At 35.4% G+C, this 14,650-nt stretch overlaps 1 protein-coding gene across 4 annotated transcripts in view; it reads right to left on the bottom strand.

The window, feature by feature from the left end:
* The window catches only part of SPATA5 (spermatogenesis associated 5), a 331,633-nt gene that overhangs the window by 235,142 nt on the left and 81,841 nt on the right, over positions 1–14,650 (bottom strand). For 2 of the 4 annotated variants that reach the window (XM_027599262.1, XM_027599265.1), the window contains exon 13: positions 13,452–13,531. The exons of 1 other annotated variant lie outside the window; for it this stretch is intronic. In XM_027599262.1, coding sequence (XP_027455063.1) covers positions 13,452–13,531 — 80 coding nt within the window. Of the gene's footprint in view, positions 1–8,077; positions 8,173–13,451; positions 13,532–14,650 lie in introns of those variants that run through there. One more of the 4 variants, XM_027599264.1, reaches the window with a different exon arrangement.

Genomic DNA, 14,650 nt, shown 5'->3' with positions numbered 1-14,650 from the left:
AAACAACTTCAGAGTTTTGCAAACCAAATACACTAATGTGCCAAAGTAAGGTTGAAATATCTATAACAGCCATCTTTTAAACCATCACACAGTGAGGGGGGAGACCTATTGATTACAGTTGAAAGAAAACATTTAACTGTACTGAAGAAATAAATAGATGCCAATTAAGAAGAAATAACCACCAAAATTCAAAACCTGAAAGCAAAAACTAATGAATGTCAAAAATCAATACTGCCTTGAGTTTTCTAGCTTAAAACTATGCTGTCAGAGTATGATCAATATTCAGCATGAACCTGAAAGTAAATAAGCTATTTTAGATTAACAGGATATCCTATAAAAGTAGAGACATACATAGTGAATTCTATTCTCCAGCTGTCCTAAGCTCTGGAAGCTGCATGTGCTCTGCATAACTGTAGCTTTGTATAAACTGTTAACATAGAGAATGACATAAAAGTATGAATTTTTCCATTTTGCCATGACTTCCAGTAAAAATTCCAAGCTAACAAAGGCAATACTCATTACATCTGTATAGTTTTAACTGAAACACAATGTTAGAGAAACAAGTGATCCTTAATCTCACAGTTCAATTCACTCTTTGCCAAAAGCAGTTTTTTGAAGAGAATTTTTTTCACACTCCTGGACATCCCCATGCTATTTGTCATGAACGTAATCCAATAAAATAAATAATAAGGAAAATTAATATATGTTGGCTCAAACTAATTTTCTGAAAAAAGGCGGTCTAATAATTGAAGCAGAGAAAATGCTTCTAAACATGCATCATTTCTTGGTGCCCTAGATCTAGAAATGGTGACACAGAAAATTAAAATTCTGTAATTACTATAATGAATTATTTTTTTTAAGTTTTTATTTAACTTTCACTTAGTTAACATACAGCATAATATTAGTTTCAGGTGTACAACACAGTGATTCAACACTGCCATACAACACAAGGTGCTCATCAAAACAAGTGTACTCCTTAATCCCCATCACACACTCACCCCATCCCCCACCCAACTGACTTCTGGGAACCATCTGTTTGTTTTCTACAGCCAAGAGTCTATTTTTTGGTTTGCCCTGCCCCCTTTTCCTTTGCTCATTTGTTCTGTTTCTTAAATTCCACATATAAGTGAAATCATATAGTATTTGCCTTTCTCTGACTTATTACACTTAGCATAATACTCTTTAGCTCCATCCATGTCCTTGCAAATGGCAAGATTTCATTCTTTTCTATGGCTGAGTAATATTCCATTGTATACATATACCACATCTTCTCTATCCATTCATCAGTCGATGGACACTTGGGCTGTTTCCATAATTTGGCTATTGTAGACAATGCTGCTGTAAAGAGTGGGGTGCATGTATCCTTTGGAATTAGTATTTTTGTATTCTTTGGGTAAATAACAAGAACAGCAATTGCTGGATCACATGGTAGTTCTATTTTTAACTTTTTGAGGAACCTCCATACTGTTTTCCAGAGTGGCTGCACCTGTTTGCATTCCCATGAACAGTACAAGTGGGCTCCCCTTTCTCCACATCCCCAACACCTGTTCTTTCCTGTGTTGTTGTTAGCCATTCTGACAGGTGTGAGGTGGTATCTCATTGCAGTTTTGATTTGCATTTCCCTGGTAATGAGTGATGTTGAGCATCTTTTCATGTGTCTGTTCACCATCTGTATATCTTCTTTGGAAAAACATCTATTCACGTCTTCTGCCCATTTAACTGCATAATTCATTTGGGGGGTGTTTAGTTTAATACATTCTTTACATATTTTGTATACTAACCCTTTATCAGATATGTCATTTGCATATCTTCTCCTATTCTATAGGCTGCCTTTTAGCATTGTTGATTGTTTCCTTTGCAGTGCAGAAGATTTTTATTTTGATGAAATTCCAATACTTTATTTTTGCTTTTGTTTCCCTTGCCTCAGGAGACATATCTAGAAAGAATTTACTAAAGCCAATGTGAAAGAAGTTATAGCCTGGGTTTACTCCTCAGAGTTTTATGATTTCAGATCTCACATTTAGGTCTTTAATCCATTTTGAATTTATTTTTGTGTATGGTGTAAAAAAGTAGTCCAGTTTCATTCTTCTGCATGTTGCTCTCCAGTTTTCCCAACACCATTTGTTGAAGAGATGGTCTTTTTTCCCACTGCATCTTCTTTCCTACTTTGTTGAAGATTAATTGACTATATACCTGTGGGTTCTTTTCCGGGTTTTCTATTCTGTTCTATTGAATCTATGTGTCTGTTTTTATGCCAGTGTCATACTGTTTTAATTACTAACATCTCTGTAATATAACGTGAAGTCTGGAATTGTGATGCCTCCAGCCTTTTCTTTTTCAAGGTTGCTTTGGCTATTCAGGATCTTTTGTGGTTCCATACAAATTTTAGGATTATTTGTTCTAGGAGCGCCTGGGTGGCTCAGTCATTAAGCGTCTGCCTTCAGCTCAGGTCATGATCCCAAGGTCCTGGAATCGAGCCCCACATCGGGCTCCCTGCCCCGCAGGAAGCCTGCCTCTCCCTCCCCACTTCCCCCTGCTTGTGTTCCCTCTCTTGTTCTGTCTACCTCTGTCAAATAAATAAATAAATACAATCTTTTTTTTTTTAAAAAAGGAATATTTGTTCTAGTTCTGTGAAAAATGCTGGTGGTATTTTTTTAATTTTATTTTATTATGTTAACCACCATACATTACATCATTAGTTTTTGATGTCGTGTTCCATGATTCATTGTTTGCATATAACACCCAGTGCTCCATTCAATACATGCCCTCTTTAATATCCATCACCAGGCTAACCCATCCCCCCACCCCTCTCCCCTCTAGAACCCTCAGTTTGTTTCTCAGAGTCCACAGTCTCTCATGGTTTGTCTCCCCCTCCGATTTCCCCCCCTTCATTTTTCCCTTCCTACTATCTTCTTTTTTTTTTTTTTAACATATAATGTATTATTTGTTTCAGAGGTACAGGTCTGTGATTCATCAGTCTTACACTATTCACAGTGCTCACCATAGCACATACCCTCCCCAATGTCTATCACCCAGCCACCCCATCTCTCCCACCCCTCACCACTCCAGCAACCCTCAGTTTGTTTCTTGAGATTAAGAATTCCTCATATCAGTGAGGTCATATGATACATGTCTTTCTCTGATTGACTTATTTCACTTAGCATAATACCCTCTAGTTCCATCCACGTCATTGCAAATGGCAAGATTTCACTTTTTGTGGGGTTTTTTTTTGATGGCTGCATAATATTCCATCACACACACACACACACACACACACACACACACACACACACACACACACACCCACATCTTCTTTGTCCATTCATCTGTTGATAGACATCTTGGCTCTTTCCATAGTTTGGCTACTGTGGACATTGCTGCTATAAACATTGGGGAGCATGTACCCCTTCGGATCACTACATTTGTATCTCTGGGGTAAATATCCAGCAGTAATGCTGGTGGTATTTTGATAGGGATTGCATTAAATGTGTAGATGCTTTGGGCAGTATAGACATTTTCATAATACGTGTTTCCAATCCATGAACATGAAATATCTTTCCATTTTTTGTGACATCTTCAATTTCTTTTATCAATGTTTTATAGTTTTCAGAGTATAGGTCTTTCACCTCTTTGGTTAGGTTTATTCCTAGGTACCGTATTGTTTTTGGTGCAATTGTAAATGGGATTGATTCCTTAATTTCTCTTTCTGCTGCTTCATTATTGTTGTATGGCATTATCCTGATATCCAAACCAGGTAAAGACACCACAAAAAAAGAGAACTACAGGCCAATATCCCTGATGAACACAGATGCAAAAATTCTCAAGAAAATACTAGCAAACCAAATCCGACAATACCTTAAAAAAATCATTCACCACGATCAAGTGGGATTTATTCCTGGGTTGCAAGGGTGATTCAATCGCTAATCGATCAATGTGATATACCACATTAATAAAAGAGAGGATAAAAACCATATGAATATTTCAATGGATGCAGAAAAAGCATCTGACAAAATACAACCACCATTCATAAGGAAAACCCTCAACAAAGTAGGTTTAGAGGGAACATAATAAAGGCCATATATGAAAAATCCACAACTAATTCCCATCTAAATGGGGAAAAACTGAGAGCTTTTCCTCTACAGTCAGGAACAAGACAGGGATGTCCACTCTCACCACTGTTATTTAAAATAGCATTGAAAGTACTAGCCACAGCAATCAGACAACAAAAAGAAATAAAGGAATCCAAATGAGCCAGGAAGAAGTAAAACTTTCACTATTTGCAGATGACATATTATTCTATATATAGAAAACTTGAAAGATTCAAGCAAAAAACTGTTAGAACTGATAAATGAATTCAGTTAAAGTCACAGGATATAATGAACTATTATATAATATGAAGTTTTAAAAATCATCCCAGTAAAGCCTTCACTGGTTAGTACTCATTGAGAAGGTTGCTTTGAATTTGGGAAAGAGCTTTGATAGTCACTGAGCTTGAGTTCAAATACCAGCTTTACCACTTACTTTTTTGTGTAATCTTATGGAAAAGGTATTTAAATCTCTCTGAACCTCAGTTTTCTCAAAACATGGGTAGGCTCATACCTTCCTCAAAATTAGATGAAACGTATAAAGGTTCTAGCACAACACTCAGCACAAAGAAAATGTTAACAGGTAGGAATCATAAGCATTATCATTATTATAATTATCACTGTTATAATTGGCTTAAACCAAGAAATCTATAACTTTTTAAAGTTACCTTAACAAGTAAACTAATAAAGGGGAGACCGGTATATAAATGGTTGCTGACACCATTGGTAGAAGATTTTCAGAAGTTAGTATAGCACAGGTCAGTACATACATACAGATTCATATTGCCAGTTCCCTACCTAGATTTACTTACAACATGGTAGAAAGTTATCAAACTTCCTTAATTTTGCCATGAGAACCACCAACATAATACTAAGATAAGAACTGATCTTCTGAAGCTCTTCATAACTATTAGGCATGCCCAAGCCAGTAAGCCTAATAAACTAAACTAAGATACTTTGTTTCTGTAAGACATATTAGTAGGAGATTGCTATACATTGGTACTTAGAGTTCTTTACATTTTAATGTTAACTGTGTATTAGCTGTTCAAATGTAATAGTAGCTTGGGCTCCTCAAGAGTCCTCAAGGAATGATTTATTTTGAATAGCTAAAATTTCCAGATAAGAATATTTTTATACTTCTCAGATATTTTTTTAAAAATTATTTTTTTAAATGAAAAACCTTCTAAAACAAATATAATACATTATAAGATTGTGTTCACATATACAGAAATGCTTGGATCAAGAAACACAAATTAGAAGAAAATCTCTACTTGTTTGATTTCTTGGATCTATACCAAAAGAAGTTCTCTTCATCTGTTTTTTTTCTGCTCTCTTTTGCTTTTGTTTTTTTTTTTTTTGCGTGGAGGGGGATGGATACTGATTCAGGCAGGATCTTCATTTATATGCTCTAAGTATAGCTACAGACACCCAGGATTTGGAACCCAAAGGCTTGAGAAGAAACTTGATTAAAATAAGCTGGACTACTATAAAGTAAGTCTTACTGAGTAGCCTTCCGGGTAGAGGGTAACTTGGTGACCCTTCTACAAAATTAATTAGTATACCAAGGCAGGCAAGAATCTTTTTCAAAACGTCTCCTCACTGACTTAAAAATATGATCTTCATTATTGTTGCTATCCTTTGTTATCATTTGATTACATTGCTATCAGGTACATTATAAAGAATATTTATCATCCTGCATCCTTAACACGACTGACAAAGTTTGATGAGTCCAGCTCCACTTTCAGAGTTAGTGTGTATAAAAACTATTGAGTTTTTTTGAAAAAAGCATCACTTAGCACTTCATTTAATTCTTTTTAGAGCTCTTTGACAGGTGAATATATTCCAAAGCTTACAAATGGTTCTTTATAATGAAGATGATGGTGCTTCTGTGAACATTAGACAGGTGAGAAAATTCTGAAAGATAGTCTCAGTGTTTAATTTTAAAAGAAAATTGGTTCACAAAAGACACTAAAACATAGTGAAGTCAGACTCCGCTAACAACCAGCTAAGTGAACTTAATCTCTAGTTTCTCTAAGCCTGCATTCCTTTATTCAAAAAATAAATGTCTGGGTGCTTCTTTACTAAGCACTATGCTAGACATCTGAGATAAGAGCATGAAGATATTATTGTTCCCTTGAGGACTTTGTAATTACTGGCATGTATGAATAAGGGAGTTAAATTAGAAAATATATAGAGTGATAGATCCTTATAGTTTTAAAATTCTGCATTCTGTGTTGGTATTGTGTAGCCCCAAGAAAATTTATTTAATTCATTATTTTTAATAAAAATATTCATATTCGAAAACTTATTACTGACACCTCCAACTGGCACTTCTAAACAGAAAGAGGTGAAACTCCTACTTGTACAATTTGCTATTTGTTATAAGAGGAAATGGTGGCTGTATTTAATGTTGATGATTAGGTGAAGGAAATTCTTTGGATTCCCATTACCCATGCTTCCTTTGCCCTTTATTTCCACAGATCATTGAGAGTTAGCTGGAGAATAGCATAGTGAAAATGTTTTATGGGCTGAGAAATATTCTTGGCTGACTTTCAAAGCTGCAGTAGGAAACAAAAACCATAAAACTGACATTCTAGGAAATCAAAACCAACTCCAAGAAAAAGTTTAAAAACAAATGTGTAATCACTAACATAATGAAATGATTTTATAAAACTTTATTATCTGCTAGAGATAGGCAACACAACAATGGAAAAAAGATGTTCAGCTGTAGAAAATATTGAAGCTAGGCTTTCCTAAAACATTAATTCTCTTTTCCCTTCAGAAGTCAAGCCCCTTTTCCAAATTATTCCTATTCAAAAGTCTTACAGTGCCATGGACCGAAGGGATGTTTATGATATCTTAAAATGGGTCAGTAAACTATAGCCACAGTCTAAATGTGGCCAGTCGACTGTTTTCTTACTTGATTACGTATTCTCCATGGCTGCTTTTGCACTACAGCAGCAGAGATGAAGAACTGCAATAGACCATGGACCAAAAAGACGAAAATATTTACTAACTGGCCTGTTACAGAAAAGGTGTGCCAACCACTAGCCTAAGAAAATCTCACTGCCGTGATGGTAGTGATTAAACAGATTTTATTCTTCAATACTAAAATTTTCACAAAAATGATATATACATCTCCTTTTCAACTCCTTCAATAAAATAAAATGCCCCATCATTTGCCCCTTGACATGATTTCTAAATTATAGACCAGCGTCTCATCTATCCAAGTTAAATTTTTTCCAGTATACATTTTTAAATGTCATGGAGTTCTAAATGGTAGGCATCTGACTCTGTTTCTTAAAACTACCTCCCACACCCCTATAGTCAGTATTCATGTTTGGAAGAGACCTAAGAAAGGCCTACAGAAGGCTAGCCAAACACACACTACTCTGAACATAAGCATTACATATGATAATTCTCTTAGTGCATGTGAAACACAAGCAAGCTTTCATTTCAAAGACAAGACAGCCATAATGAGACCTATTTGTCCTACAACAACAAAAAATAATTCCCAATTTCTAATAAAATGCTACAACAGACCATCTCTCTAAGTTGTACCTTTAATCTGTGGTATAGTATTCAGCCACAGTGCACAGACAAAACACAAAGCAAAAAACAGTCACAGAACTCTGCCATACTTTATGGAACTATTATAATGAAAAATGTTATATGTTATCTTCTTTTGCTCTCTTTTCCCCAGCATTTGTTTAATATTAAGAGTTTACAAATGTGAAAACTATGTTATATCTGAGGCAATTAAGTATAAATTAGGAAAATCTGCATACCAGGAACTAGGCATTTAATTTAGTAACTTGAAATACAGATTTACAAAAGAGTGGTCAGAAGTATTTAATTAGCGGTTAGAGTTTCTTAAACATAAAAACTATTCTTTAAACATTTAGATACATGAGAATTTTTACTACAGCATAAACAACACACTTTTTCTATTTCACATCCTGGTAGTGTAAGAGGCAACAACAGTATAGTTCAAAGAGCAGTGAATCAGAAGACACGAACTCTAGTCTTGTCTAGGCCACAAAGGAGTTATGTGCCTCTTGTCTTAAAATCTAGGGGCTTCTGTTGCCTGGAAGAACAAAAGTTGCACTAGATGACTTCGAAGAACTTTTTCAGCTACAAAATTTTATGATTTTATTAAATTTTTAAAACTACCACAAATATCACATTAGAAAAATGTATAACCCTCCTTGAAAGTGTCATTTAGAGAAATGATAGCCACAAAAATTTCTTCTACAGTGCTTAGTGTCGTGAATTCACTGAATTTACCTGAAATCTGTTAAAAGAGGGTATTCCATTTCCTGATCATTATTTTAAAATTCAGAGCTTTTCAGGATGTTGCTAAGCCTGAAATCTTCCTTTTCAATGAAAGCTGCCTCAGAACTTCTTACTTTTTCCCCCAACCACTCCAAGTACTAATTTCAGACGATTAAGTGCAATAACAAGGAAGTAGTTAATATCACAGATTCTCCAACACCTCACAGAAGCTATCATTCAGTCAGCTTTTAACTGGGCACTTAATCTTTTCCATTTTTCTGTATATTTAATCATCTTTTTTACATTCTGGTCATAAAACAATATCCTGAACATTTTTTATATTTAATAGCATTGCCTTTATAAAACAGAATAGATTATCCTCTTTCTCCCAAATAACAATTATTATCTTTCTTCTATTTCTTTTTTTAAGATTTTATTTATTTGAGAGAGAGAGAGAGAGAATGTATGCATGCATGTGAATCAAGCAGATTCTCTGCTGAGTGCAGAGCCCAACACGGGGCTCGATCCCATGACCCAGGAGATTGTGACCTGAGCTGAAACCAAGAGTCAGATGCTCAAAGTGACTATTCCACCCAGGCACCCCACATTCTTCAATTTCTAAGATACAACCTTTTTTTCATATTTTAAATTTTTGAAATCAGATGTCTCTTGGAGTTGGTGACTTCTTGGCACCATATCACAGTTTAAGGCTACATTTTTCATCAGTAATGGTACATACAATAATGATGTGTCTTACAACTAAAGGCATCTTAGATTGATGAAATGCCATAGTGCCTGTCATCTGTAGAACATTTTCTCTAATTTCCCGAATGTTTCAGTTTCATCCACTAGAATGTAAACTCTGTTGGGACAGGATTCATTTCTATGTCTATTACTATATTTCTATCTATACGGAAATAATTACTATTAGTAGTAGAGTATCTAGGCAGACATTATAAGAAACACTAAAGTTTTTTAAGCAGTTACTAAAATGCCAGGTACTGTGTCAAGCACTTTATGTCTATTTAATTCTAACAACCTAAAATTTGTTAGTACTATCATCTCCAATTCACAAATGAAGAAACAAAGGCATAGAGAGGTTAAGGAAATTAAGGAAATTGCCCTAGGTACTGTTCACTGTTTTATCCCCAACATAAATTAGCCTGTTACAGACTAAGCATTCAATAAATATTTACTGAACAAGTGAATGAATGAGAAATGTAACAACAGCCCAGTTAGACAAACAGGGTCCTTACTAAAGTAAGTCACAGAGAAAATGCACAATAAACACAAGCTTGAAAGGTTAGTTAACTACTTACACCTGGAATCCTAGCACCTGTGGTATGGTGGTTGCGTCAAAAAGTGGCTCAGAGTATCTGTTCTGGAGTCAAAATACCTAAATTCAAATCCCGGCTCTGCTCTTAGTGATACATGACCTTGAGCTAAGGTATTTGGGCATCTATACGTCTAAGCTTTCTCACCTGTAAAATGGAGATGAAAACAGGACCTATACTTTCTAAGGTTGTTGTGATGATTAGAAGTTAGAACAAAAAAAAGACCATAACATAGTGAGTGAGGTCCAAACAAAGAGAGTCACATTATTTGGAAGCTAATTAAACAAACAAGATGAGCCTCTTTAGCTTCAGAGGTACGTTCCTGATTTCGAACCTCTTCTAATCCTGCCTGAGGTTTGGCATTACCAGGCAATCAATGTCAGCAAATGAGGATGATTTAGGATCCTGGGACTAGCTAAAATGTCCTAGACAGAAAAAGTTCTTCTAGGCATCTCCAGGTTAGTCAGTGGTCATTTTCTCCATCAGAGGGGACTGGGCTAAGAGAATACAGCATATGGGGACTCGCTCTATATCTCTCCACTTCTGAGGACAGGACTGCTGCCTAAGACAAGGCTAATGATTTACTGCTCAGCTTGCTCTCCCCTCCTGACTATGACCCTGAAAAGGGTAAATATTTAAGCTAGTTGGGAGGTGAGGCAGAGTACTGGAGCCAATTGTCAACAGTATAATATCCTACCTTGCATTAAAGCGGGGGACTTTCTGTGAGTTTCTTTACCTATAAAGCACTTAGAATAGTTTCTAGTACCTAACAAGCACTAAATGAATATTACCTAATATCATTATTAGCCCAGTATAATTTAAATCTCTTCTCTACCTCAGTGCTTTACTCCCTGATATAATATCTATTTTCCAAAGAGCTCTGCTACTTTAACAGCATTTTCAATTCTCCCAAGTCTTAGAGATCATTAAAGCACTTCATAAAGGGAATCTTATAACATTTTCTCCAACTCACAATATGAATTCAGAACACCCGTAATTTAAATGGCATTCAGAAAAAAAAGTGAACAAACAGGCTTATTTATTTTTCAAGTCAAGAAATTTAATGGGAACAGGAAGGAGGAGAAAATAGTGGTTGTAACTGGATACTTCTATAAGCATGAAAAAATCTTTCGTTCTGAAAGCACAAATATTTCTAAAGCTAAGCAAACAATATATCAGTGCTTTATTTACAATGTGCTTCCTGGCTGCAAACCTCATGAGTAACTTCAAATAATCAAAATAATTAATTTAACACACACAGGTAATAGGGGCTAGAGTATATCATAATTTGTTAAACATTTTAAGTTTAGAAATTAAAATCTTGATAAGAAGAAACAGTCTTTTTATGCACTGTCATTTTTTAACTAGTCATATGGGTTTGACCTGAATGTTATCATAGAAAACATAAAAACAATAAATTAAAGCAATAACTATTCTATAGCCCAATATTATGTAGAAATGCCTCCTAGGTTATGGAGTTCTTAATCTTTCTATGTTTTCTATTTCTTTAACAATGCATAAAATTGGTTTAGTATCTTGGGAATTTTATGCTTTTGGTATCTATCAATAGCTGTTTTTTCAATTTCTAGGAACTGTCCAATTCAAATAGCTGAAGAACAAAAATATACATGTGGAGGTTTATATGTTTTGGTTTTTAGGTGCCAGCCATTCTCATTAGATAAAACAATCACTTTCTAGGCAATGCTGGCCATCCCACAATTTAAAAAAACAAAAACAGGAAAAAAAAAACCCACAAGAGAAAACAGACTATCACTCTTTGAGATTCTTATGGCTATAAAAAACAATCTATGTAAGCCTTAGTGCACCTAAGATAACAACCAAGTCTCTACTTTGGACCATTAGCATTACATTTGTTTATCAGCCTCACTGTTGTTTTGTTGTTTTGTTGTTTCCTTCCTTCCTCCCTCCCTCCCTTCAAGTAGGCTCCACACTCAGTGTGGAGCCCAATGGGGGGACTTGAACTCATGACCCTGAGATCAAGACCAGAGCTGAGATACCAAGAGTTAGACACTTAACTGAGCCACCCCGGCGCCCCTCATCGTTGTTTTCTGAAACATCAATGAACCCGACCAAAAATTTTTCTATACAAAGGAAACACCATAGAATTTATTTGATCTTGGTTTGAGTAAGACACTGAGGGAGGGAGGTATACAATACACAATATGATGAAGACTATTAGGAGAAACGATATCTGGAGGCTGCAAATCACTAGCATCTCTAAAATATTTGCAAATTCCTACTGGGCCAAATTGCCTGCAAAAATAGGATATTCCTATCAAGTGCCCTGTCTGGTTTCTCACACCATTTTATTTCAAAGGCATTTTATGAGAACTCTGCTACATATACTACCTCCCATCTGGTTCATATTTAACAATGTATCCCACCCTGTTCCTTTTTAGGCTCCAAAAATGTCTCTGATGTCACATAAATGTGGCAGGTCACACTGCTTCAGCAAACTTCTCTGGCTTCTTTTTCTTCTCTTGTAGTTAAGGTGAACTTGAGCTGTTTGTAACCTTTTGTGACACCTCACCTCAGAAGTAATAAAAGAGTCCAAGTACTTCAACTCATAAAATAAAAAGACCAGTAGGTATTTATAGGATATCGAATGGCTAGAGTGATGAGCAGGGCAGACTACCTCCTAATAATAGTCTCTTAATGACAGTTCATATTCTCATCTGATGAGGCAGCTCTACCCGGGAAGGAAGAGAGCACCAATGCCTCTTACTATGCTGGGGACCTAAAAGGTGCCTTCTACCTTCACTGTAATTACCATCAGCAAAACTTTTATTTTTTTAAGATTTTATTTACTTATTTATCAAAGAGAGAGAGAGCACAAGCAGGGGGAGTAGCACGCAGAGGGAGGAGCAGGCTCCCCACTGAGCAGGAAGCCCAATGTGGGGCTCGATCCCAGGACCCTGGGATTGTGACCTGAGCCGAAGGCAGACGCTTAACCGACTGAGCCACCCAGGCATCCCAAGCAAAACTTTTCTAATCAATATATACATCAAGAAGGTATGCACAAAGCACACAAATTAACATTCTCCACATGAAGTACTTATAATATATAATCCTTAAAAGGACCTCCAAACATTTGTAGAAGAAAAAAACGCATACTTGTAAACAGTTCAGATACACGCACACATACGCATACACACACACACACATATACATCTGTATACATCTATAGATGTATATGTATATATATATACATCTATATATGTATATATATACACACATCTGTTTGAAATGATATAAATAATCTTTATTGCTTGAGATTCAGGAACAAAACTATTAATACTATTTTTTATTCTACTGTAACTATATTTTAGGAAACATAATCCAGAGAATACTAAAATCAGTAAAATAACACCTTTTATTATAATTGGTTTTACTGTATTGTATAATTATTCTTAATGGAGTTTTGTTTACATTTATCATATGTATATAACAACCCAAATGTTGACAGGCAGTCAACATTTATATATATAATATATATATAATATATAATAAGCTATAAAAATGAACTCAAATGCCCTAAATGGATATCAGTGTTTTAAAAAAAATGTATATGAAAGTATTATAAAGTGATAACATGAAACAGTTGGGTGTAAGAGAAAAAAACTACGTGAATTATAAAAATGGTTTTATTTAGGCTAAATGTATTAATAAATAAAATTTGTATATGAAATGCTATTTACTTTACAATGTAATTGACAGTATTTTAAATATTTCTTACCTGCCCCTTTCAATTGCTAAGGCATCAAGTTCATCAAAGAAAATAATGGAAGGGGCCACTGCTCTCGCTTTTCGGAAGATCTGGTGAAAAGAGTGCCATATCAGTTAAAGATCAGCAAATTTCAGAAAATTCTGCAGTTGGCTTTAGTTTGAAAACTATGTTAGGAACTAAATCTATTATATGCAAGTCAAGAGCCTAATCGTGACCTTCGGCCGGTAACTGTACTTCTCTAAACTTCAATTTCCACATCTAGAAAATGGAGATAATGATAAATACTTGCCTCAGAAGATTATTTTAAGAACTGAGTTAAAAAAAGAATGCAAAGCATTTAGCACAATGCCTGGAACATAGTAAGAGCTCAGTAAATGACAGCTATTATTAACGATCATAAACACATTTAAAAAAAAACCATAAACATGTAAAATCAATTATAGCTTAGCATGTAAAATACCCATAAACCCAAAAGCCACACTCCTTGCTCATTTCTCTGAAGACTGTGCAGGAAAGTAATGGTTGATGTAAAGCCAGGACAAGAAAAATGACCAAACCTTGGAAGAGCACAGACTGATTAGACCAGAAGTCATTCAGACTATCAACAATAGGGACTGGCCAAATAGCCACGGGGGCAAAATGTGGAAACAGGCTAGAAAAAGTCAGCATAGGCAGAAAGAAATCCAAACGTGTGTTATCTGTACCTAGGCCCCCATTTTCTGGTCACAAGGATCACTACCATAAAAATAAAGAACAGTTACCAAAACATTAATATTAATAAACATTGTCTTTTTCTTATTGTAATCAATGATGATACTGTTGTTAATGTTTCCTACAATTACCACTATCTACATTTTAAAGGGGAAAAAAAAAGGACAAAAAGTAACTTAAGATTTTTTCTTAGATGAAAAACCAAGTATTCCAATCTCTAATACTCTTGGGTTGGCACCCAGGTATTCACAAATGGGAGACCATCCATTCCATTGCTGTTAGTGTGTTCTTGTCCTTGCTTAGCTTCTGTAAGAATACAGGGTGTCTGTGTGAGGCAGGCCAACCTCTGCCTAGGGAAGCCAAGACCTGTGGTCAAATTGCTGTAGTTACCCAACTCCAAGTGCCCTGATTTTGCATGAATTTACCAGTTGTGCAACTTCCACAATATGAATGAGTGGCCTATCAATTAGGCACTGGCTTTAAATCTTAGAAGGGGG

This window comes from Zalophus californianus, chromosome 2 (assembly GCF_009762305.2).
Source record: "Zalophus californianus isolate mZalCal1 chromosome 2, mZalCal1.pri.v2, whole genome shotgun sequence".
Taxonomy (NCBI): domain Eukaryota; kingdom Metazoa; phylum Chordata; class Mammalia; order Carnivora; family Otariidae; genus Zalophus; species Zalophus californianus.
Note: the sequence above shows the minus strand (reverse complement) of the source record. Positions and strands in the feature narration are given on the sequence as shown.